This window comes from Vipera berus (assembly GCF_964194415.1).
Source record: "Vipera berus genome assembly, chromosome: 11".
In the NCBI taxonomy this organism is placed as follows: Eukaryota; Metazoa; Chordata; class Lepidosauria; order Squamata; family Viperidae; genus Vipera; species Vipera berus.
In genome coordinates, this window is record NC_138214.1 from 17,578,897 (window position 1) to 17,604,688 (window position 25,792).

At 43.0% G+C, this 25,792-nt stretch overlaps 1 protein-coding gene across 3 annotated transcripts in view; it reads right to left on the reverse strand.

Moving 5' to 3' along the window:
• Nucleotides 1–25,792, reverse strand: part of ABCB7 (ATP binding cassette subfamily B member 7) — a 75,758-nt gene that overhangs the window by 43,609 nt on the left and 6,357 nt on the right. For 2 of the 3 annotated variants that reach the window (XM_081336847.1, XM_081336846.1), the window contains exons 2-4: nucleotides 24,722–24,799; nucleotides 17,694–17,780; nucleotides 6,454–6,573 (exon numbers count right to left, since the gene is read on the reverse strand). In XM_081336847.1, the coding sequence (XP_081192973.1) occupies nucleotides 6,454–6,573; nucleotides 17,694–17,780; nucleotides 24,722–24,799 (285 nt within the window). Of the gene's footprint in view, nucleotides 1–5,583; nucleotides 5,663–6,453; nucleotides 6,574–17,693; nucleotides 17,781–24,721; nucleotides 24,800–25,792 lie in introns of those variants that run through there. The other variant, XM_081336848.1, reaches the window with a different exon arrangement.

Consider the following 25,792-nt stretch of genomic DNA (forward strand, 5'->3'; position numbering starts at 1 on the left):
GATGCTGCTGGGTAAGAACTAGCGAGATGAGCAGAGTTTTCTGGGGCGTTATGCCTGGAGAGGCATCTTGGTCCTACCGGCAGCTGTGGGAGAAGCAACCTGACGATGTGTCATTAAAACACCTCCCTTAAGGCTCTGTACGGCTGACTCAAGCTAAATGAGTTTAGATATTGCCTTGACATATCCCTTGCTGATTAGGTAGATAAGACATCCTCGTGAGGCGAGCGTTGTCATCCATTTTAAAGTTCCCCTGGCACTTGCTCGGCGCACTTCGCATTTCTAGCCACTTCCCCTCCCAGATACAGAAAATTAACAGTCAGAGGCGCTACGGAGAAAGACATACCTGACTCATACATAATGGATGCTAGGCCCATGAGCAAAAGGCCAAAATGATGGCAAGTGTGACAGGAGGTGACAGCAGCTCTTATCAAATTCCTGAATTTGATCCAGCTATTATGGGGATACAGATGGATATCTCTGTATATCTCCTCACTACCAAGCTGGCTACGGAGCATAGTGGTTAAAGCGCTTTGATGCTGGAGATCGAGGTTTAAATCCCAGCTGAAACCCAGTTGGGGTCCTTGGCAAAGACCCCCCAATGCTTCACCTGCCTACCTCAAAAATATGAGAGTGACACCAACTAGCCAGCTTAGAAGTGGGACCGATTAATAAACTCCACATCAGATACTGAGGACCCAGGACAATCAGCTGATAAATAGGCTACCGGAACAAACCATTCATGAATGAGACAAGAGAACCTGAAATTGATGGAATGCTACTACAGCAGTAGACCTAACAAGAGGAGATAAATCAAATGCACGAGAAAACTATGGATGGGTAGAAGATCTGCATCCATTTAGAAACACCTTGTTACCGAATTTTCAACACATTCAACACAGTGAAGAGGAAGCTGCTCTCACAACGTGAGATAGACCAACTACACATTACATCCCAGACTGAAGAAGACTCAGAAGAACAACTGGTTGCACAATGCTCAGCCAATATCTGAAGCTGGAATATCACCAATGCCTCTTCCATTTCAGAGCACAGCAACTATTATGAGGTATGAGATCGTGGATAAACTAGCTACAGTCAAGACTCAGGACTGGCTACCAAGGCTCAGCAGAGAAGTATTATCAGATAGTTCCCTAGAAGATGTCAATACCGCCCTCACAACAATCCCTCCTTCCATCATAACTCAAACCATTGAACTGGCATACACTACAGCTATTATAACCTTGGAGATGCTTGGCTACACAAACAAGGACAATATTACATACCCACTCCCCAGAAAATAAAGTTAAAAGCTAAAATCAAAGAGACTTGGAGAGAGGTTAATCAGCTGGTAAGAGTTACAAAAGAGTGTGAAGGTTAGAGATAAGACTCTGAAAAAATACAAGGGTCTGACTCCATCTGAAGCCCTGGAGACTGCTAAGGCTCATGGCACTAGCTTCCAGGCTAAGGATATTATACACTAGAAAAGCAGAAGTCCAGAAGATCAACGTCCTGTTCTCCAAAGAACCATCCAAGGTCTATTCCCAACTGCAATGCAACAACATACTAACAGCAAGGCCACCAACCGTAGAAACCAAACACAATTGGAAGGACGTAATACAGAGGAGGAGAAGACATATAACAGTGAGGCAAAGTGGATGCAGGACCTGAGATCATAGCCACTAAGCTATAGGACCATACGGTTAGTACATGAACACTGCTCAGAAGGGCACTGGGAACACCAGGGGCCCAAAACACCAGTTGCTCATAGACAGAGCAGTTGCCTAAGACAGATCAATCTGAGCACAGCCTGGATTTTCTGGAAAGCTTACAATTCAATGCCACACACATGGATCTGTGTCAACAGGACACTAAAAATCTTCCTCAAGAACTCAATGGGACTGTGGAAGACACACTGGAAATCAACTCAAGACAGCTCACACAAAAGACCATCAAATGTGGCATATACCAAGGTGATGCACTGCCCCTACGGCTGTTCTGCTTGATCCCCTCAGCCAGATAATCAAAGAACAGGACATGGATATAAGTTCATGAATGGAACTACCACAAGCTACTACATCTTAGTGAATGACATCAGGGTGTATACAAAGAGTGAACAAAACATTGACTTGCTAATCCATCTGACCTGACTGGGTAAGAAGAGTTCTACAGTGAGGACATTGGCATGTCATTCAGACTGAGAAGGGTGATAATAGTCAAGAGAGGTAGAGTAATAAGACTGAAGGGGTGGAACTACCAGCAGATCATCTAGCACAAGTGTCCCCAACCTGTGGGCCACAGCCCACTACCAGGCCGTGGCCTGCTGGCTGTGGGATAGGCTGGCCAGTGAGCGCACACACGTGCGTGCACTCAGCCCACTTGTGCTAGCGTTCCTGCTATGCAAATGGGGTGCCGCATAGTGAAAATGCAGTGGTGCTAGCACCCACGTGGCAAAAACAGGGTGGTGCTAGCGAGTGTCACATTGGCGCTAACACCGCCCTGTTTGTGTTGCACTTGCTTGGAGACCTCTGATATAGCAGAGATACAGATCAGTTGCAACTAGTTTGGTATTCCACTATCACAAGGGTGCCATGATGAAGAGGCAAAGATGACAACAACATCCAAGTACAACCAAAGCATCAGACAGCTCCTGAAGAGCCAGCTCAATGGGACGAACAAGATCCACACATACGTCCTGCCACCCATCAGATGCCCTTCTGTTACAGTGAACTGGTCAAAGAAGGACAGGGGAATTGCCGATGTGAAGTCCCAGAGGCTCCTCACAATGTAAGGAGCTCTCAGAGCACCCGGAAGTACATCAACAAGACAGCACCCAAAGGTGAGTTGCCGAGACACAGCAGCAGACATGGGAAGAAGACCAAGCAGAGGAATGTTATGGCAAGGCAAGGCCAGACCCTATGTGGGATGTACCATCGACAGACAGCTGAGGGGACAGACATTGGAAATGCTGGGAAGGGCTGGACTAAAAGACAGCACTTAAGCACCAAATCCATGGCAGGGCATGGCATACTAAACTGTAGCCTAACCACACAAGTTCTGAGTTTTTAAAATATTCCAGGCAGGTTGATCCATTATTCCACGTACCCATATGAACATAGCTATTGCTCCAATTTGCAGTATTTACACATTATTCTTTGGTTATACAAAACTCACAACTGTTGAAGCTGCATTACATTTCTTTTCTTGTTCAAAATGAGAGCTGGCATTTGAGGGCCCTCTTTTATTTTATTTAAAAGGCTTAGTGGAGAATACCGAAATCTCCCCTCTTCCAAAGAAGCAGCTTTCCATCTCTTCCCAATTCTAAGACAAGACAGCATTTTCTGATCTCAGCTGCACTCACCTGGCCAGGGCAGCTGCTCTTTCAGGAAATTGAAAATAAAAAAAGACCTGCAAGCACCTAGGTCAGGGGTAGGCAACCTTGGCTCTTTTATGACTCGTGGACTTCAACTCCCAGAATTCCTGAGCCAGCTCAGGAATTCTGGGAGTTGAAGTCCACGAGTCATAAAAGAGCCAAGGTTGCCAACCCCTGACCTAGGTGTTGAAACATATGGCATTTAAATTTTTGAAAAGTAATATCGTCAAGGCACTCCCTGTGTAGTTCAGAGGTAAAGCTGAAGTTGACAAGCGATTCCCACAAGAGTAAGTGTAGAGACAGAGAGGCTGATAAAGGCAGCACAGAGGGATGGGGAGCTGATGTGACTGCATGTATGCAGATCAACTCCCAGAATCAGCTATGCTGACTCGGGAATTCTGGGAGTTGAAGTCCATGAGTCATAATCTGGCCCAGATGATATAAGCAGCACCTGATCAACCAGGACGTGAAAGCTCTCTTCTGCTGTGATGGAGGCTCACACAGTGGCCACCTTGTATTTCAAGCAGTTTTTATACTCCAGTTGAGAACTTAGTGAATACAAGTTGCTGTTCCCCACTTGAATCCCCCCAGACCCCTTTACGTGGGTTTCTTCAAGGAGGGGACCAACAAAGTTAAGACGGTGTCACACATAAAAAGGGGCACAACTCTCATCACACCACCGTGGCCTCCTTGCCCTTTTTGAGCAACCTCCCCTTAATTCTCGAGAGACCTCTCCCCCCCCGACGGACAGACTGACAGGATTGCCTTGACGCCCGGGACTTGCCAAGAAGTCCTCTGCGACCTGAGAGGGAGGCCAGAGCGAATCTGGCTTAAGTAAAATGAGTTTATTTAGCAAATTTGGTGGACAACACGTCGCCTTCTATGAGATCCAGCAAGGAGGTTCGTTTCCAGGCACCGTGAGAAAAGGGGCATATGTGGGCTGGGGAGCTGCCTGCTTCAGGCAACTGGCTTTGCTCTTCCTCCCAAGGTTTCTGACCATCTTCCCGAGAATCCCTTCCCCTCCTCTGCAGCTTAATGCCAGGGGCTGAAGAGAATGCTCTAATCTGCTGGAGTCACTGCTGTTTTCTCTCCTGTGCTCTCATCTTAAGAAAAAATAAAGCCAATAGCAATTTTTTTGGGGGGAGGGGGGTTTTTAATGGAAAGTATAGTGCAGCGAGATTATGAATGGGGAGATCCAGATATAAAGCTAGCAATAGTCATGTATGCTCGCTGGACATGTTTGGGACATGTGCTGCAGGCTCTCTGTCGAATAGGGCTGCTTTTATCGGGAACACAGATTGGTGCAGAAAGAGCTATGCACATATTTAACTATGTACACAGCAGAGGCGTGCACCCCCCCACACACACACAAGACGAATTCCCTTAACAATTTCCATGGGCCAAAACACTTGTTTGGATCCTGAACTGCAGCCCTGCGTGAAGGACTAGGTCAGATGGTTGCCTAGGCAAAGACATCATGCCAACCTTTGTCCTGTTTCCCTCCTTGGAAGTGTTTGAGAAAAGCTTAAAAGTGTCCTCCTTTACCATCCTCATGTATTCTCCCTGCCGCCTCCGCTTGCTAGTAAGGGAAGCCTGGTGAATACAGATAAGGGAACACGTGATTCAACCTGGTGCAGCGCCAAAGGCCGTATATTCTATTAATGTGAGGCTGTCCTCATAATAAAATAATTATTCTTATTTTGGAATTTAAGCCCACTGGCAAATTCATTCCAGTGCCATGGACTGACGGTGCTTGCTCTACTAAGGCACCAGTCTGAGCTACTGGAATTAAATTAGCCCTTATCGAAGACGATTTCTTTGGGTCCTTGTTAGAGAGAAAACAAAATAGAAAGCCCACAAAGAAACGGCTGTCCTGAACAAAGGGAAAAAAATGGTTCCTCTTGTCATACTTTCGCTCCTCTTTTCAGTATAGCCAGATGACGCCACAAGCATATATTATAAGCATCTCTCTCCAAATGCTCGCAAATAAGCTACCAAGGGGCATCTTCTATTTCAGTACTGTCCAATCTCATAAACTGTGGTGAAATATGTGATCACAGAGTCTGGGAAATTCTCAGCAGAAAAACCTTAGAATACACCAGCAAGAGAACAATTTGAGTTACTGTCATTTAAGTTCAGTCTCTATTAATGGCAGCCCGCATAATTAATTCCTCAGCCCAGGGTCCTTGACTTGAGCCTAACAGAAGACGACGTACCCTCTCCTGAGTGCTGCTTCAAACGGGAAGAGAGGAAGGCCACCAACAGGTAGCAGGTTGTCTGTTCAGAACCGCCACCATGCCTAGAAGTGATATGAGCTATGCATATTAACCGCAAGCTTATCTCAATGAGTGTCTGCACAACTGCATAAATGAAGATTAAGAGTAGCCAGTTTCGTGGCCGAGTGCAACAAGAGGGATGGGATATGCAGCCTGGCTTAACCACGGACAGGAATTTCTGAGCAGTACTTGAGAATAAGCTTTTAATGTTTTCACCGAATCTACACCCGCACCGAAACATCTTACAGGCACTTAAGGCAATATCAAAGCACAAGGGAAAATAAAACAGAGCTGGAGGCCCTTAATGCAGTTCCCCAACCTTTCTGGGTTGGCAGCCGGGGGGGGGGGAGGGAGGAGGGAAACAGGGGATGGTTTTGTGGGAGGGGCAGGTGCATGCACGCACGTGCACAAGCACCCGTTGCTCACATGAGTGGGGCCAACAGCACCCGTGATGCTTACACGAGTCGAGCCACAGGCTCCGGCAATACCCGCGCTGCTCGTGTAAGTGGGACCCCAAGACCCTGCGACACTCACAGGAGTGGGGCCCGAGAACCCACGACGCTCGCACGAGTGAGGTTGAGTGTGTGCATGCACCAGCCAGCCAGTCACGTGGCCTGATTGCGAATAGGCCATGAACCGGTAGTGGCCCACGGCCCACAGGTTGGGGACACCTGCCTTACTGGATCTTCAAAAAGGTTTTGTGAGAACAACCCCAGCCAAAATATTTTATATCAGCTTCTCTTTCACTTTATGGCATTTTGTCTGGCAAAAGCCAGGCCACCAATTTTAGCTTGATATTGGAGTTCTTACCTTTGCACCCGCTAAAAATCCCAGCGATATGGCGACTCTGGCACGAAGATCAGGCCGGTCTTTGGGCCAGACATATGAGGCCATTGCTTTGAGGATCTTTCCACCGTCTATTTCTTTCAACTGTGGAGAGAAAAGGTTGTGAAATGGAAAGGATGGTCTCAACAGGTTTCCAAACGACATTGCTTCCAAAGTCCCAATTCAAGAAATGTGAGCTATTTTTAGCTAGCAACACGTAGATGGGAACTTATTTCCCCCTTTTGAAATAAAATCAGCACCAAAAGGAATTGGTTCAGTGGATACAAAGTAATAGCACACTTAAGAAAATTGTTCTAGAGGGTTTAATTGCATGTAAAATGTCATGTCTTTTGAACTAAATGGCTCTGAGTTTGAGTCAATGTGCTAACGATTCAAGTACAGAACTAAATTTCCTTAATAAACTGATTGTCCTGTCCTGTATTATTAATTCCTTCTTTAGAGGTCAAATAAATTACAGACGCTTTTTTGTCACTTTATGGGTTTTTCTAAATAGTGAAACTAAAAATATAGGGATAATTTTATTCAAGCATAAAACCTCAAATAATATCTATAGCAAAGGGCTGTACAAATGCAGATGCAACAAAAGCAGGTTTGTAAACTGGATTTAAGGATCAAGGCACCTGCTCCCCTCCATGCTGGGTGGGGAGGAGGAACCCTAAACCAAAATTCCAGTAACTATCAAAGATTCTGAGTTCTAAAAGTTAGTTTTGGAACATACAAGATTTGGGCGACTAGGACTACAGGCAAAAATTAAATACAAGATTAGGGCATGTGAAATCCAAAGAAACTTGTGAGCAGGTGTAAGCAGGTGTGAGCCTTTGGTGCTTCAGTCCAGGGCTTTTCAGCCTTTTCACCCACTGTACCACTTTCAGGATATGGCAACATCCGAGTACCACCAGTCGCCTAGCAAGGCGTCAAAAACTTGATGACCCAAAAAAAGAAAAGGGGATGAAGTACAGATAGTCCTCGACTTACAACAGTTCGCTCAGTGACTGTTCGAAGTTACAATGGCACTGAAAAAAGTGCCCCCCCCCAAGCCACAGCCAAGCAAGACACCTGCCTGCCTGCCCGGCGGCGCTCTTCCTCCTGTCCAAGGTTTTCATTGTTGTGAGCATTTCTGTTGAGGTTTGGCAGCGAGGGTGGAGTTGGGGGGGTGTTTGGTTTTTATCCCCTCCCCCTCTGCTGGGTGGTTGCAGCAAGTTTTGGTCACTTCACATGACCCTGGGACACTGTGACCGTCATAAATATGAATCAGTTGCCAAGCATCTGAATGTAAATCACAAGGCCCTGGAGATGCTGCAACATTCCAGCTGATCGGCGCTTCTTCTGGGCTCAGAAGCGCCAGGACCAGCGCTGAGCTCCAGCTGGAGCCTGGTGCTGATCCTGGCGCTTCCGCTGAGCCCTGACAGCCCCGAAGAAGCGCCAATCAGCTGGAAAGCCGTGATGATCCTGGCGCTTCCACTGAGCCCTGACAGCCCTGCAGCTCCAGCCATCTCTCACTCAGGCTTGTGCGGTGCTGCCACCAGTTCAGCTCATTCCCCTCCCCTGCTACCCCTTTTCTAGGATGGTCGCTTACCACCTGCCAGGTGCCAATGTACCACAGGTGGTACCCGTACCACTGGTTGAAAAGCCCTGCTTTAGTCAAACAAGCATCTGAGTCAGACTAGCTACAAGGGAGCAATCAAATGTAGGAAATCCAGATGTAATTTTGGACAGTATTATATGGAAGTCTCTAACTCTTTTCGGCCAGAAAACCCATCTGGAATTTTGAGAGCACATTATGGGACACTCTATAAAATGGCTGCCATTATGGACATAGCTAATCACTATAGATTTTAGAAAGAGCCAGCATAGCCATACTCCACTCAGGTTCAAGGATGCAGCTGCAGAGGTGGTCAACAGTATTAAGCATCTGGGGGGTGCAGATAACTAACAATCTGAATTGGTCTCTCCACACAACATCCTTAGAGAAGCATGCAAACCAGCGTCTGCGTTTCCTTCCTTGGATGAGGCGAGCACACCTATCTCCTTCTGTCCTGGCCACTTTTTACAGAGGCACAATTGAGAGCATTTTAAGAAACTGCATCACTCTCTGGTTTGGTGGCAGCAGAGCCTCAGATAGAAGGTCCACCCAGAGAGTGGTAAGGACAGCCGAGAAGCTCATAGGATGCTCGCTCCCTGGTATTCAGGATGCTGCTTAGAAGCACTTATGTGTGCTTACAGCAAAAAACAGTGTTAAGAGACCCCACACGCCCACTTTACGGTCTGTGTCTGTTGCTCCCCTCTGGGAGGAGGTTTTGAAGTATTTATAGCAGGACTACCCAATTCTGTAATAGCTTTGTACCCTATGCCATCCATCTGGTAAACTCACAAGATTCATTTGTCTCGCCATGCACATGCATACATAACCTGAACTAGACTGTTCTTTGTCATATAATATATGTGGGTATATGCATAGTTCTGTATTTATTTATTTATATTTGTCATAGTTATGCAGTGTGTATCAGAGGTGGTGACCCTTTGAGAGCTGTATGCAACAAAATTTCATTTTAACGTATGCCAATTAGTGTACATTCAAAGTGACAATAAAGTTATTCTATTTTAAAAAGTTATTACTCTATTCTATTGCAAGCCACACATTTAGCAGAAGACAAACCAACACTGGTCTACAGATACCAAGCATCTTATTTTCTAAGAACCCCTTAGGAGTCCACATGGACCCCAGAGTTATTTTTCTTCAAATAAAAGATTCTAGAAAGTTTAAATTTGGCAGGTCAGGGAGCTTAGAAGGCCCCAAGAAACATGTCAACAGATTGCACAGTAGCTCCTGGGGAGCATGTGATGGTATGTAATGCCTGCACCAGCCCTAACCACAGCTAAAATCATCATTAGGAAGATCTACACCAGGGGTAGGCAATCTCATGGACTTCAACTCCCAGAATTCCGGGAGTTGGAGTCCATGAGTCATAAAAGAGCCGAGGTTGCCTACTCCTGATCTAGACTATATATTAAAGTCAACTACAGGCAGTCCTCAACTTACAACAGTTCATTTAGTGACAGTCCGAGGTTACAATGGCACTAAAAAAAAGGGACTTATGGCACTTTTTCACACTTACATCCATTGCAGTACCCCTATGGTCACATGATCAAAATTCAGACGCTTGGCAACTGACTCATATTTATGACAGTTGCAGTGTCCCAAAGTCACGCTGCAACCTTCTGACAAGCAATGTCAATGGGGAAGCCACATTCACTTAAAACCCGTGTTACTAACTTAACAGAGGCAGTGTTTCACTTAACAACTATAGCAAGAAAGGTCGTAAAATGGGGCAAAACTCGTTTAACAACTGTCTCACTTAGCAACAGAAATTTTGGGTTCAATTGCGGCACCAGCTAATATTGCTTCTGAGAACTGCTTTCTCTCTATTTTTGGTAATGTGACTTTCAATTAAAACAAAACTCATTTTTAATTTTTCAAACTTTCAATCAAAAGAAAAATGGGCTTCTAAGATTTTATAAAGAACAAATGGCAAGCCCAGATGGAGCAAGTAAGAGATTCTGCTCTGTTACTGTATTCTCTCACACACTGTTCTACCTACAGAAACAACAACAAAAAAATAAGATATACTTAAGGTTGTCGACAACACATTTTCATCAAGTTATACCACGGCAGAAAATTTTAATCAGATAGCCTGTTTTATTGCCCTATTATTTTTTTCTTCCCTAATAATTGTATAATTATTGTACAATTATCCTTTCCCCCAATAAATGCTGTATTAAATTATTTCTCTTTTTACTGTACTCTTTTATTGTAAAAGCTGGTGAAAGGCTGTAATAAAGATATCTGATTTGATTTGACAATACAAAATTTGGAACAGGATCAAATATAAAGGCTAAGGCTAAGAACAAGAATCCTGGCAAGTTCCCTGCATTCAAACAAGACACATATCTATAGCTAATTAGGACAGCCAGATTCTTGTCCATTTACTCTGTTCTTCCCTATCCAGGCTAGATGTCTGTTTATGAAGGTGGGATACTGTGCATCTGTTCATTGTTTTGCCAACAGGGATACGAGTCAGTGTAAGATGAAACTCTCACACAAACCGCGATGATTGGCAACAGGGGGTTTATTTCCACATATAGTTGCACAGATGTATGCTGTACGTGCAACATCAAATGACAGCTTTCGAACAGCCTTCATTCCTGTGCAAAAAGCCATAAAGGCTGGGCCATTAATCTTCCCAAGAACCACATGAGAAATTGGGACTACTGTGGAGGGCTGCCACCATTCCCTGGCCACCACAGGCAAAGAAAGGGACAGTCAAAAGACCTGACATGGCCCGCAGGCCGTAAAATGCCCAGGTGTGCCACAGAGTTAATCCATGCCTTTCTTAGGAGAATGGCAAGGCAAGAAAGACCAGGAGACTCCAATTAGTCAGAGAATATGCAGCCGCTGAAATCTTGCTATTCCCCAAATGTCTACGGAGATTCTCAGTTACCCAGGTCGTCCCAGAGATGTTTTTTCAAAAGGCAACTGGACTTTATGTTTTTCTTGAAGATGTTTCGCTTCTCATCCAAGAAGCTTCTTCGGTTCTGACTGAATGGTGGAAGATAGAAGGATTTATATTCCTGGTCTTTAGCACTCTTTCTGAGAGTCGTTTTGGCCACTCGGAAATTTATCTGTTATTGCTATTCCCCAGTTTTTCATCAGAATTGATCTCCTCTCTGAGCGAGAAAAAATCCAGCAGGGAACTGTATTAAATTAGACAAGAGCAATACCAGAGACCGTGAATCCAGATCCAGCTGCAGACAATGCCAGCTTCCAACTTGCCGCTTAGCATTTAGTATTTCTGAACGCATCTATCTCCCCTTTTGTTTCTCCACTGTCCATCCTTTGTGACTCTTCCCTGCAAGCCCGAAGGTACAAGCCCTATGCTCATTTTCATTTAATGCCACATGCTAGGCTGCAGTGAATTCTAAAAGGATATGACCCATTTTGAAAGACGGTATTTGTTTAACAAATGGGGCAAATAATCATCACTATTAAAAGCTTGCTGATTTAGGCCAGAGGTAAAGCTACCCCATGCTGGCTTAAAGCTTCACAGAATAAGGGAATTGGAAAAGGCTGATGTGCCGGTAAACAGGTCCTAATGATGTTGTACGATATTGCACTGACACTTGGACAATTAAGGCAGTTCGCAATATGGGCCTCTCTATAGGCCTTATGCATTTTACCCTTTGCATCCAAACGCATAAAAACACGACTACGCTGAAGCCAATCAGGATCTGCGGCATTGCCTCTCACCATTACTTGTCACAGTGGATTCCTCTTAACAGATCAGCAAGTTTCAATTTCCTGGCTTTATGGACCTTTAGTTGGTATCCATGGCCGCGTGTCACACTAAGCACATTTGGCTTAGGAAAATGCGTGACCCCATCTCACGATGCTTACTTTTGTTCCACGAATCAGAATTCGAAACAGTGATTTGCCAGTCTTATTAAATGCTTCATATCATGCCCAAACCATGGATTATTGTCAATTTTCTTGGCCTCTTAGAATTTGCCTACCAAGAACCTATGGATGGAGGAAAAATGAAACCTTAGGAAACCAGTATTGTTCCGTATGTTTTGCCAGTGTGGTTATCTTCCAGTTTAATGTGCTTGAAAACTGGATTAAATTCCTTGCAGCTACCTGAACACCTACAGCTCTTTTGAAATGTATGTGTGTGTGGGGGGGGAGGCAAAGTGCAAGGAAAGGAAGTACAACAAAGACAAGCAACTGAACATAAAAACCATGGAATTTCTTTCCACCCAGCGCCGGTCTCTGAGAATTCTTGGGCTCAATCAAGGAAAATGAGATCATTATAGCCAATTCTGGTGCTGATTCCTTGTTTTATTTCCCTCACTGGAACTACTCAAAGAAGGGGCACAATCTGATTCCAACAATATTGCATAGAGGTTTTGGTTTTTTAATCACCCTGTAAACCGCCCTGAGTCCTTCGGGAAAGGGCGGTATATAAATGTAATAAAATAAATAAATAAATAAGTTTGGAGTACAATGCCAAGCTGTAACTTGGCAAGTTAATTTACTGCTTTTCCTCTTGAGACACTTGGTGGGAAAAGGAACGGTAGAGGTAATCCTCAAGTCACAACAGTTTGTTTAGTGACTGTTTGAAGTCACGGTGGCCCTGGAAAAGTGACTTGTCACCGTTTTTCACACTTATGACTGTTGCATCATTCCCATGGGTCATGTGATCAAAATTCGGACACTTGGCAACTGACTCCTGAGATACAAAATCAACGGGGAAGCCGGATTCACTTAACAACCGGGTTATTAACTTAACAGCTGCAGTGATTCACTTAAGATCTGTGGCAAGAAAAGTGATAAAATGGGGCAAAGCTCACTTAACAAATGCCTCACGCCTCACTTAGCAACAGAAGCTTTGGGCTCGGTTGCAGCTGAAGTCAAGGACTAGCTGTATTCCAATCGCTCCTCGTAATGGAAGAACAAATTAATAAGAGTTATAGCCCGTTCTTGTCCAAAAAACTGAAACGTGTCTATTTTTGTATTTTTAATACAAGAGGCAATTTTCATCGCATCATTTAATAATGTATTACAAATACAACTTGCCAAATGAATCACAGTCCAACAGGCCTCATTTTATAAGCAACCCTGTCTTGGCTTTTATAAAGGCAGAGCTTTCTTTTTTTTTTTAACACCACCTTTGCTAAAGGTGTATCCTCTGTGTTCCTTGCGTACATACCTCGGGAGTCTATAACAACTATAGCAAGAAAGGTCATAAAATGGGGCAAAACTCGCTTAACAACTGTCTCACTTAGCAACAGAAATTTTGGGTTCAATTGCGGCACCAGCTAATATTGCTTCTGAGAACTGCTTTCTCTCTATTTTTGGTAATGTGACTTTCAATTAAAACAAAACGCATTTTTAATTTTTCAAACTTTCAATCAAAAGAAAAATGGGCTTCTAAGATTTTATAAAGAACAAATGGCAAGCCCAGATGGAGCAAGTAAGAGATTCTGCTCTGTTACTGTATTCTCTCACACACTGTTCTACCTACAGAAACAACAACAAAAAATAAGATATACTTAAGGTTGTTGACAACACATTTTCATCAAGTTATAGGTCTTATACCTTTGACAGGAGCCAAGTGTGTTCCTTTTGAAAATTGTAATGTAAGTCCAATAGCTCTCCACTGTACAGAGATTGTGTGACATCTGATCAACTTTCCTCCGTGTCTGAGTCAGCAGAAGTAGAAGTTGCTTCTTGTTTATGGAAAGGGGTCCTGTCATTTTCCCAGCTCCACGGGAAGAGAGAGAGGCTGGTTGGTGTGTGCTCAATAAATGTGTGATCACAGGCTTGGGAGACCAGGCAGTGCAAAACTTAACATTGCCCTTGCATCAACCAATGGGTGGGACTAGACAGAGGGCCTAGGTAGTTTTAAGACAGTTTTAAGCATTTAAGCAGCAGCCTCAATCCAGTTCTGCCCAGCCATTTTTTCCTGCCAAAGGTAAATAGCCATTGGGAGACTTATACGATGGGGATGGGGATTGAAGTCTCTCCACCTTTTCCCACATCCTCTTGTCTAAACTTACACAGGCTGCCATCCTGCAAACATTTCGTTTGGAAGGGTCCAAGAAGTTGAATGTGCCAGGAAAGCAGTGAATAATGAATGCTAAACTGAAAAATATTAATTCATGTCAGAGCTGAAGTTAAAGAAGCAAGGTCTAAAATCCAAGAAGTGAGTTACTGATATATTTAAAAATAGTTTGATATTGCCTTTCAGGGCATTTTTCAATGACAGCCATGACATAATAACTATCTTAAAAGCACAACTGACTGAAGCAGCTGAATAGGGTATGGCATTCCTTTTTTTCATCCACTGCCATTATAGAAGAATCTTGTGTTTCTTATATATTAATTTGCGCTGCTTGTCAGCTGCCCCAGAGGTCTGTTGTCAGAAAGATATGAACATTTTAAATAAATAAAACAGATGCAGTGCCCCGCTAAGATATAATCAAGGAGGAGAGCGGAGGAAAAGAGGCATGAATGTGTAATGGAAAAGTCAGTCCTCTCCGTGATTTTTCACACTGGTCAAAGCCATAAAAAAAAGCCTCAAACTGTCACCCTTCTCCCCGGGATGCAGCCATTTCCAATCACAGACAGATAAGCTAGTGGCTTCCTTCTTCTGTCAAAACTAATTTTCTGAACAATTTATGCAAATAGGGATTTGCTTCCAATCAACCTGGTTCAGAAAACAAAAGGCAAACTTCAGAGAAATGGACAGGAGAATTTCCCCCTTGCGTCCTCAGAGGCAAATATGCAAGCAACTGTGCAGACATTGCTGCCAGCCTGCAGCAATTGAGGACCTGTATACTGCATGAGCAAGAAAGAGAGCTGTTAAAATATCCACAGACCCCTCACATCCTGGACATAAACTATTTCAACTCCTTCCCTGAAGACGCTACAGGACAGGGCTTTTCAACCCTATGGTACACGTACCACTGGTGGTACTTTGCCACATGGCAGGTGGTAGGCAATTGCTAGCCACGGGTAGGAGGGGAGGGGAATGAGCCTAAGCGAGCCAAGCCTGAGGGAGAGGGAGAGGCAGCTGCAGCTGCAGGACTGCCTGGGCTGGGCAGAAGCCCTAGGAGCCTGCAGGGCTCCAGCTGATTGGCACTTCTGGAAGCAGCTCGGAGCTGGAGGTGAACTGAAGAAAAAAGGGGAGGGAAGAGAGGAGAGGCTATAAAAGAACGTGGTTTGGGTGGGGGAAGGGGAAAAAAGACAACAGGAAAGGTTTAATCCCTTTAAACAAAATTAATTAGCTTTACCCCCTTTAATTGAGTCTGTCTGTGGCTTTTAGAAAGTTTTCTTTGAAGGCAAACTGGCTTAATTTAAAGCTAAAGCTTTTCGCAATTGCGGGAGCCTTTCTGTCTGGGGGATTGCAACGTTGTGACACGTTTTCTTCCTTTGCACTTGATTACTGTGTCTTTAAGGGTACAGGGAAGGGATGGGGGGGTGCATTCTTACTACACTGTGGAAGAGCTCAGAAGGGCCAACCAGCTGGCTCAGGAGTCTACAAACTTAGCAACTTTAAGACCTGTGGACTTCAACTCCCAGAATTCTTCAATCAGCCAGGAGGGCTGAGGAATTCTGGGAGTTGAAGTCCACAAGTCTTAAAAGTGCCAAGTTTGAAGAGCCCTGAGCTAGCTGGTAGTGGTGCACATGGGGCTGCCCTTGAGGACCACTCGGAGGCTCCAACTGGTACAGAATGCAGCCGCGAGAGTTGTGTTGGGAGTCTGCCGATACTCCCATGTCACACCTCTGCTCCGTGAGCTGCATTGGTTGCCAGTTGTCTTCCGGGTGAGATTCAAGGTACTGGTAATGGTGTTTAAGGCCCTTCATGGCAGGGGTCCGGAATACCTTAGGGAACACCTGCTGCCGGCATCAACTTCCCTCCGCCCTGTGCGTTCCCACAGAGAGGGCCTCCTCAGGGTGCCACCGGTCAGAGAATGTAGATTGGTGGCCCCCAGGGGGAGGGCCTTCTCTGTGGGCGCCCCGGAGCTATGGAATCGGTTACCGGTTGAGCTCCGGATGGCGCCTGACCTTCACTCCTTCCGTCGCAATCTAAAGACATTCTTATTTGAACAAGCCGGCCTGGCCTGATGGGGGATGGGTGGGGGTTTTTACTGTCATTTTAATATTTGTATTTACTGTTTTTAGAGGGCATATATTTAATCCTTTTTAACTTTTCTATCTCTGTATTTTTTATGCTTGCCCTGTTCACCGCCCTGAGTCCTTCGGGAGAAGGGTGGTATATAAATAAAATTATTATTATTATTAGTAGTAGTAGTAGTAGTAAACATGGATAAATTCATCAAACGTTTGTCAGTGCAAAGGGAAAGTGATTCAGCAAAGGAACAGCCACCAAAGAAATTAAAACTGGTACTTTTTTTCTTTTTCTACAGTTTGTAATAGTTTATTAGATTATAGAATAAAATACAAAAATACAAAAGCAAATAGTAGGACACAGTGGGGAGGGAAAAGGGGGAAAAGTGAGGGGGAGAAGGGAAAAAGAACAGACTTCCTCTGTTGCAGTAGAAGGAAGCATTAACACTGAACCTCAACTTTTTACTTTTCCATAATATTATAAACTAGCCATTTCTATAACAACAAATGAATCTAATCAGTAAAAACCAAAATCCAGGTTTTTTTAGTTATCAGGTTTTTGACACCTTGCTAAGCACTGGTGGTACTCAAATATTGTCATGTCCTAAAAATGGTACAATCTGTGAAAAGGTTGAAAAGCCCGGCTATAGTGCACTGCACACCAGAACGACTAGACATAAGGACAGTTTTTTCCCCATGCAGTCAGTCTGCTTCACAACTAATTCCTACAGCACTATCAAAATACTTAGTAAAGCTGTATTACTATGATACTCATCTTTCCTATTACCTATCCTTATCTTCTTATGACTATAACATTGCTGCTTGTATCTTACAATTTATATTGGGTTTTTTTGTACCCTAGTATGATTTATGTTGTTTGCTTAGCTTGTACTCTATGACTATCACTAACTGTTGCATCTTACGATTTATGATGAAGTGTTGTATTTCACGATTTATGATAAATGTATTTTCATGTTGTATATGATCATGATTATCACTATTACTTTTATCTACACTGAGAGCTTATGCACCAGAAACAAATTCCTTGTGTGTCCAACCACACTTGGCCAATAAAGAATTCTATTCTATTCTATTCTATTCTATTCTATTCTATTCTATTCTATTCTATTCTATTCTATTCTATTCTATTCTATTCTATTCATTTCATTCCAATAATTCTCTCTTCTCTTCCCTTCCACTCCATATTTTCTATTCTATTCTATTCTATTCCAATAATTCTATTCTATTCTATTCTATTCTATTCTATTCTATTCTTCTATTCTATTCTATTCTATTCTATTCTATTCTATTCTATTCTATTCTATTCTATTCTATTCTATTCTATTCTATTCCATTCCATTCCATTCCATTCCATTCCATTCCAATAATTCTCTTCTCCCTTCCCTTCCCTTCCCTTCCCTTCCCTTCCCTTCCACTCCATATTTTCTATTCTATTCTATTCTAATTTGTTTCTGGTGTGGAGAAAACCCAGGATGGATTAAGGGGCGATATTTACCGCTGTCTTCGGATCTGAATGGAGGCCTCCCCCGGCATGTCCGTGCCAACAGGTTCTTCTGTCTACCTGCGACCACCCCTGCAGATGCTGGAAGAAGAACACAGCAGAGAAGGATGTCAATGGTTGTACAGTCACAATCAAATCCATTATAGGTAGCCCTCGAAGTACGACCACAATTGAGCCCAAAATTTATGTCTGTAAGTGAAACATTGAGGCTTGCCCCATTTTATGACTTTTTTTGCCCCTGTTAAGTGAATTATTACAATTGTTATGTTAGTAACACGGTTCTTAAGTGAATTTGGCTTCCCTGTTGACTTTGCTTGTCAGAAGGTCACAAAAGGGGATCACGTGACCCTGGGACGCCGTGACCGTCATAACTATATGCCAGTTACCAAGCCTCTGAATTTTGATCACGTGACCTTGGGGATGTTGCAATGGTTGTGTGAAAAACAGTCCCATGTCACTTTTTCAGTGCCATTGTAACTTTGAACAGTCACTAAATGAACTGTTTTAAGTTGAGGACTACCTGAACAGGTCCAATCCCAACTGAATTTTGCTAACATCTTAACTGTGGCTAAGGATGGATTGGTGAATAAAAGTTCAGGAAAAATATGGGAGTCCAGAAGTAGCTCACTTGTAGCAACAGCAAGAGCACTTAGACTTGTATACCACTTTTTACAGCCCTCTAAGAGGTTTACAGGATCGAACTGCCAAACTGCTGGCAGCCGGAAGTCAGCAGAAGCAGCCTGCAGTACTTCATTCTAACCACTGCACCACCATGGTTCACAACTGTAACTGCTTTATATATAAATTATTTCAAAGGTCCCCAACTCCCGGGCCGTGGGCTGGCAGCAACTGGTCTGCACAAACAAGCAAAGCTCCGTTCGTGGGATGCAGCAGCACACAAAACCACACACTCTCCGGTCCACGGAAAAACCTCTCTCCACTGAACCGGTCCTTGGCGCCCAAAAGGTTGGGGACCTCTGAATTACTTCTCTCAGGAATCCTTGCAGAAGGCTGCATAAAGCCTGACTGGAGACTCTTCAGTATAGTAAATACCTGGTAGTCTATATTTACAAAAAGGCTTAGAAAACAAATGCTGCAATACATCTACTTTGAATTAGTGCGATGAAAGACATAATAAAAAAGTAAAAATCTTTAAATACATGACTCAAATTCTGAAATGTTTCTTTCTTCAACAAAAGCACTCCTCCAGAAGATAAACAATGGTATGAATCTTATACAGGCGGTCCTAGACTTCAACAGTCTAGGACTTATGACCGTTTTTCACACGACTGTCGCAGCATCCACATGGTCATGCAATCAAAATTCAGACTCTTGGCAACTGGTTCATATTTATGACGTTTGCAGCATCCCGGGGTCATGCGATCCCCTTTTGCAACCTTCTGACAAGCAGTCAATGGAGAAGCCAGATTCACTTAAAACCACATTACTAACTTGACAAATGCAGTGATTAACAACTATGGCAAGAAAGGTTGTAAGATGGGGTAAAATTCACATTACAACCAAGCAACAGAAATTTTGGGCTCAATTATGGTCGTTAAATTGAGGACTACCTGCATGGGGAATATTGGATTAGAACAGGGGTAGGCCACCTTGGCTCTTTTATGACTCGTGGACTTCAACTCCCAGAATTCCTGAGCCAGCCATGCTAAGGGGAAAGGGAGAGGTTTCCAAGCTGAGCCATGCTGGCTCAGGAATTCTGGGAGTTGAAGTCCACGAGTCATAAAAGAGCCAGGCTTGCCTACCCCTGGATTAGAACATCTAGTCAACTGCAACCAAAATCTTGCTTCCTAACCTCTTGCAGATATCTTCACATCAAAGCATGTTAACTATTAAATACAGCCCACTATGTGGATGGCATATAGCAGCAGAACTCATGAGATTGGTGTGTGCATGTGTGCATTCATATATGGGAATCAGGTGTTCAGTTCTCTTGAGTCTTGGATGAAAAGGCATTGAGGACAAAACCAGAGCACAGGTACTGGGTGATAAAGCTAGAAGTTTTAGGGAGAAATGGAATCAGCTGCAGCTTCTGCCACTTCTTACCACATCCCCATGGTTGTGCAATTGTCACACAGTGTACCGCTTGAAATCAAATGAAATAACAACACATGATTTTCTTTATTGTTGCCCTGAGCAATTCTATTTTTGAATTTAAAAAAAAGAATGATGTATTCCGAATGTCACTTCTGAAAGTGCTTCTAGGCTTAAAGAAAATGCATGATATCTCTATTATGCTAGAACACCAAAGAGCAATTTGGTGAGCAACATAACATCATAAAGCACTTACAAAGAACTTAAGAAATGCTTGCAAATACATAAAGTGTGAGAAAGCATTAATTCACAACCATTCTTCACAGAAAACATGATTGCTTCTGTTTCTAAGAAGGGGAGCCAGGAAGTTATAGGGAAAGAAGAAAAATGAAAGAAAATGGCATTAACATTCTATTAATAAGCATTTGAGCAAAAATCACAAGCTACATAACATGTTATATGCATTATGTGAGTCAATGTTGTTGGTCTATTTATCTTATTTATCTTGCTACTTGCTCCTTAAATTTATATACCACCATAGTGTCCAAGGATTGACAGCAGCTCGCAACATAATAAAAACCAAATAACCTAATTCAAATTTTCACAGTAAAAAATGAATAGAAAAAAACCCCACAACAAAGATCCCAATAACAAAGGGCGCTCCAAAAGACTCACATTATTAAAGACTATACATATGAGGATTCTTCCATTTGTATTAATCATTTTTAATGCAGTATGTAAAATAAAATTTTGCTTAATCCCTTAGACATCTCCATTAAAAATAGGAATTAAATAATAGATTGAATTATGCTATATTTCTTTTAAAACCAAATAACAGTAGTAATAATATAATATATATTTAGATGTATAGTTTGCCCAAATTCCAATCTGTTCTATATTGTCCTTGACATGTTCAAAACTTTTTAAGAACAGCTGCCCAGAATAGTATTCACTTCCTTGTCTTGAAATTTCTACAGGCTGGAATCTAAATTGAGTTTGCCCAATTTTCTGTAATTTTCCACCCCACAGGACAGGTTTTTCACTAGCAGGGAAGTCCCTTCTGCTAGTGAACACAATTATTCTTTTAAAAGCCGCCTACACAGTTTGATTACTTTTAAGGGCGATGAGATAGGTCTACTTTTTTAAAAAAATATATGGATATTTTTTATTGGGCAATGCAGCCCACATCTACTGAATTAATGTCCTGAATCTGGACCTCCCAGACGTACAGGAAGGTAACAATATATTTGCATGCTAGTCTAAGCTATAGTGAAGTTGAATGGGTTTACAGTGTTGTGGGATGCAGCCTTTATTTTTATATGGTGTGTGAGAAAACATTCTTAAATCAAAATAGGAATTATTCCTTTGGGCAAAGCATATGATGTGGGCACTGTCATTCTGTTCCAATCACCTTAGGGTTCAGCATGCTGTGTGAAAGAAGTGCATTAAGAGCCACAGTTGGCACCTGCAGGCTAACTCTGCTTACACTGCCAGGAGTTCAATTCCTTTGATCCTGACTGGCTGGAGGTTTGACTCAGGTCAGTAAAATGAGGATCCAGATTGTTGGGGGCAATTCGCTGACTCTGTAAACCACTTAGAGAGGGCTGTAAAGCACTGTGAAGCGTTATATAAGTCTCAGTGCTGTGTGTCAAAGTCACGTGATGGTGTCGCAACTCTTTTTGCATTGCCGGCAATGGCAGGCCGCAGTTTGACACCCCTGGTCTAAGTGCTAGTGCTAAGTCAACATTTGATTGACAGCATCAAGGGGGCTGCTAGTTTTACTGACATGTTTCAGGTAATCTTTCCTGTGCCGCTGACTACTTTTACAAGGCTCCAACCTCTCCTTCCTACTCCTAAATGTTCTTAGGTGAGTTCTAATTTCCACAAAGTGGCTTCTCTCTTCCAGGAACTCAGCAGCAAAATATTAACCAGATTACATAGTTTTATTCCAGTTGAGACGTTTAAGAAACAAAATTAAAAATAAAGGAAAAATAAACATTTGTACACTGGATCTACAACTAGGAATATACTTGCGAATGCAGTGGAAAATTTCATTTAGATGCTGAAGATAAATTCCTTTCTAGTCTGGGAGCGTGAGCTTAACAGCTCTCATTTATTACTTTACATTTATTACAAGTTGTGGATGACCTAATATAAGTAGGGAGTACAGGCAGTTCTCAAATTACCACATTAATGGAGCCTACCCATCACGGTTGAAACATGTGACAGTCGTAAAACAGGTCAATTACATTTTACAACCTTTTCTGTGGTGGTCATTAAGCAAATCACAGTGGTGCTTAAGCAAACCAATGGTTCCCTATGGTGTGGTTTTGCTGAAATCCAGAAGTAAATGCTGGGTTTTGGCAAAAACGTCATGAAATGTGGTCTCATGCCTGTGGGATGCTGTAAATAGCCATAAATGCAGGCATGTTGCTGAGCACGTGAAGTATGGTCATGTGACCATCAGGGGGAATCATTGGAAAGCTGAATCTGGGTTGTAAATACCTCCTAGGTAGGTCTGTCAGAACTTCAAACAGTTGCTAAATGACCGGCTGCAAATCAAGGACTGCCTGTGTAGCTGTACAGGTGATTACAGATGACGGAGTAGTTTTTTTTCCCCTTCCAGCTTATCTCTGGAAGATCTGACATCATTTTTTAAACCTGCTCCCCACTTCAGGCTGAAGAAGAAAATACTGATATGTAGGTTTGCTCCTTATTTTCAAGGCTATGGTCTTCCCAGTTGCAGGGTATGGCAGTGAAAGCTGGACCATAAAAAAGGCTGAGCGCCAAAGAATTGAGGCCTTTGAACTATGGTGCTGGAGAAGACTCCTGCGAGTCCCTTGGACTGCAAGGCGATCAAACCGGTCAGTCCTAGAGGAGATCAACCCTGACTGCTCTCTAGAAGGCCAGATCCTGAAGCTAAAACTCAAATACTTTGGCCACCTGATAAGAAGGAAGGACTCACTGAAGAAGAGCCTAATGCTGGGAAAGGTTGAGGGCGAGAGAAGAAGGGGACGACAGAGAATGAGGTGGCTGGATGGAGTCACTGAAGCAGTAGGCGTGAGCCTAAATGGACTCCAGAAGTTGGTAGAGGACAGGAAGGCCTGGAGGAACGTTGTCCATGGGGTCGCGATGGGTCAGACACGACTTCGCAGCTAACAACAAATGTATCTGAGCCTCAGTATTGCCTAGACTGGGACTTTGCAATAAAGAATACTGACAAGTGGTTACCCCTTAAAAACTGCACCTGAAACAGATGTTTGCAGCCAGATTTCATGGCTGGCCTTGGGCTTATTTCTTAGGCTCAGTGTGCTTCTGAACAGAACTCTGCCCAGCTCTGCTGGTCACTGGGAACATAGGAGGCCTGCTGGGACACCACACATGGCTCATGAGATGCAGTTAACAAAGCCGTCTGCCCAGTGTGGAACTACTATTTGAGGCCTTTCTCTAATGAACACACTCTAGATTTTGGAAAGCAGTGACGGGGGGGGGGGGGCGCTGCCCATTTCAGATGCTGTGTACAAGGGAAGTTGCCTGTGTTCAGTTTCTGAAACGGGCAAACTAGGAAGTCTGTTTTCCAATCATTCTGGATAGGGAATGCCTAGTGTACAGGGAAGGCATTTCAGATGCACTACAAGCCAGGATTCTGGTTGGCTGGTAATTTACAGGTAGTCCTTGACCATTGTGACAGTTCAAAATTACAGCAGATCTTCCCCAAAAAGTACTCCCAAAGTTCCAATGGCCATTGCCCCCCCATAGCCACATGACATTTCAGGCGTTCAGGAACCAGCCCACATTCACATGGCCACAATTTATGACATTTTTGCCCAAACCAGGGTTTACTTCCCATTTTCAGCTATAACACACATAGCAAACCATGAATACACTTAACCAGCATGGCGTTGGTGTAATCTTTGCCATTTTTGCTGAACTGCTGCCAAAAGGTCACAAAATCAGGTCCTGTCATGTTGTGAGCCAGTTGACGACAGTCACAACTTACGACCGTAATGGGCAGACTCCATTACGGTCGTAAGTTGAGGACTACCTGCACTACAAAGCCTGAGTCAGTGATCAGACCTGTTGCACTCTTGAGCCTGGCTTTGGTAACCAAAAGTGAATCAGAAGCAGAATTGAGCTGGAAGGGACCTTGGAGGCCTTCTAGTCCAGCCCCTTGCTCAAGCAGGAGACCCTAGACCAGGCATGTCAAACTCGCAACATCACATTACGTCATGTGACATATCGTGACTTTTTCCCTATTGCCGGCAATGGGGTGGGCACGGATTCGGCATGACGCATCCGGCCCGTGGGCTGGCAGTTTGGCATGCCTGCCCTAGACCAGGGGTCGGCAACCTCGGCTCTTTTATGACTCGTGGACTTCAACTCCCAGAATTCCTGAGCCAGCTATGCTGGCTCAGGAATTCTGGGAGTTGAAGTCCACGAGTCATAAAAGAGCCGAGGTTGCCGACCCCTGCCCTAGACCATTTCAGACAGGTGCCTCAAAATAAAAGTCTGAACTACTGACCCAAACTAGGAGCAACTCATTTCTGTAGGGTTGCAAAGAGACTTGTGGATTTTGTTTGTTTCCAAGAACAATTGGAAAGGTTGTCAGCTTGATCTCAGTGCACCTGGGCACTCCCTGCTCCATAAACCTGGGTCATTTTCGTAGGCTTTTCCTCCCGCTGCTTGCCACGGTGTTGTCCTCCGAAGTGATCCTTGTACTAGAAACAAACTTTGTTGCTGCCCACTTGTTTTTATTTTTACAACAGCATTCACTTCCTTGAAGCTTTACAGAAAGTTCTCCAAGAAAGTTTTGGTTTTTTAATGTAAGTTTTTGGGAGCTAGAAAGCAGAGTTATAATGATTAAGTAAAAAGCAGGACATAAATTGCAGCCAAGCTCGGAGGTGGAGTCTACAAGTCTTTCTCATGAGCAGAATTTCAGCAGAGAAAAAGAAAAGATCGCTCAATACTACCTTCGCAGCATCTAATAGTTGCCTTGAATAGCATTTTCCTGAGCTGTGCCATGTGGGTCGATTTAAAATTGGTGGAGCCTGGAAAGAAAAAAAACAAAAACAAGGCTGTAATAATTAAAAGCACAATGTCCACAGCTGAAACACTCCAGCCATTTTGCAGAGACACATCCAGTGCAATGAAATAGCATTTGCTTCTGAAAGAACCAAAAGAAAATATGAAAACTGTCGGGGAATGTATGTAAGTTACAGCATCAACAATTTAAAGAGCTGAATGGCAATTCTCTGCCTGTTCCTCTTAGTATTTCTACTACCTCATATTATCTCTCTCTCATTTTTCTGGACAACTCTTCCAAGGCTACCAATTACTTGCTTTAATAATGATTTTTAGGAGAGCCAAAAGGCATTTTTATTTATATATATATATATATATATATATATATATATATATATATATATATATATATATATATATATATATATATATATATATATATATATATATATATATATATATATATATATATATATATATATATATATATATATATATATATATATATGCCTGAGAGTTTTTAGTTTTAATTGGGGTTTTATTCTCAGGGATTAAATTTTATTGTTTTTAATTGTTTTTAATTTTTGTATCACTGTTTTAAGTACCCTGTAAACAGCCCTGAGTCCTTCGGGAAAGGGCAGTATATAAATCCAAAAAATAAAATAAAATACACACACACACATATACATATATATATACACACACACATATACATATGTGTGTGTGTGTGTGCTTTATATAAGCTATATATAAGCTTACGTGCTTTTTTAAAAAAGACTATTTTTTTTAATACAATGCCTACATGCTTTATAGCCAAATGCCAATCTCTAGCAGCAGCTTTATTCACAGCAATGCTTTGGGGTCTGCCAGGCTTCTACCTGGACAGCAGAAAGCACCTGGGACAGGTAGCCCACTCCTTTATGAAGGTTAAGGACTGCATTCAACAGTAGAGGCTGATCTGACAGTCATGAAGTAGCTGGGGCTGCATCATGTGGTCCTTAGTCTTTGTGATATGCTAC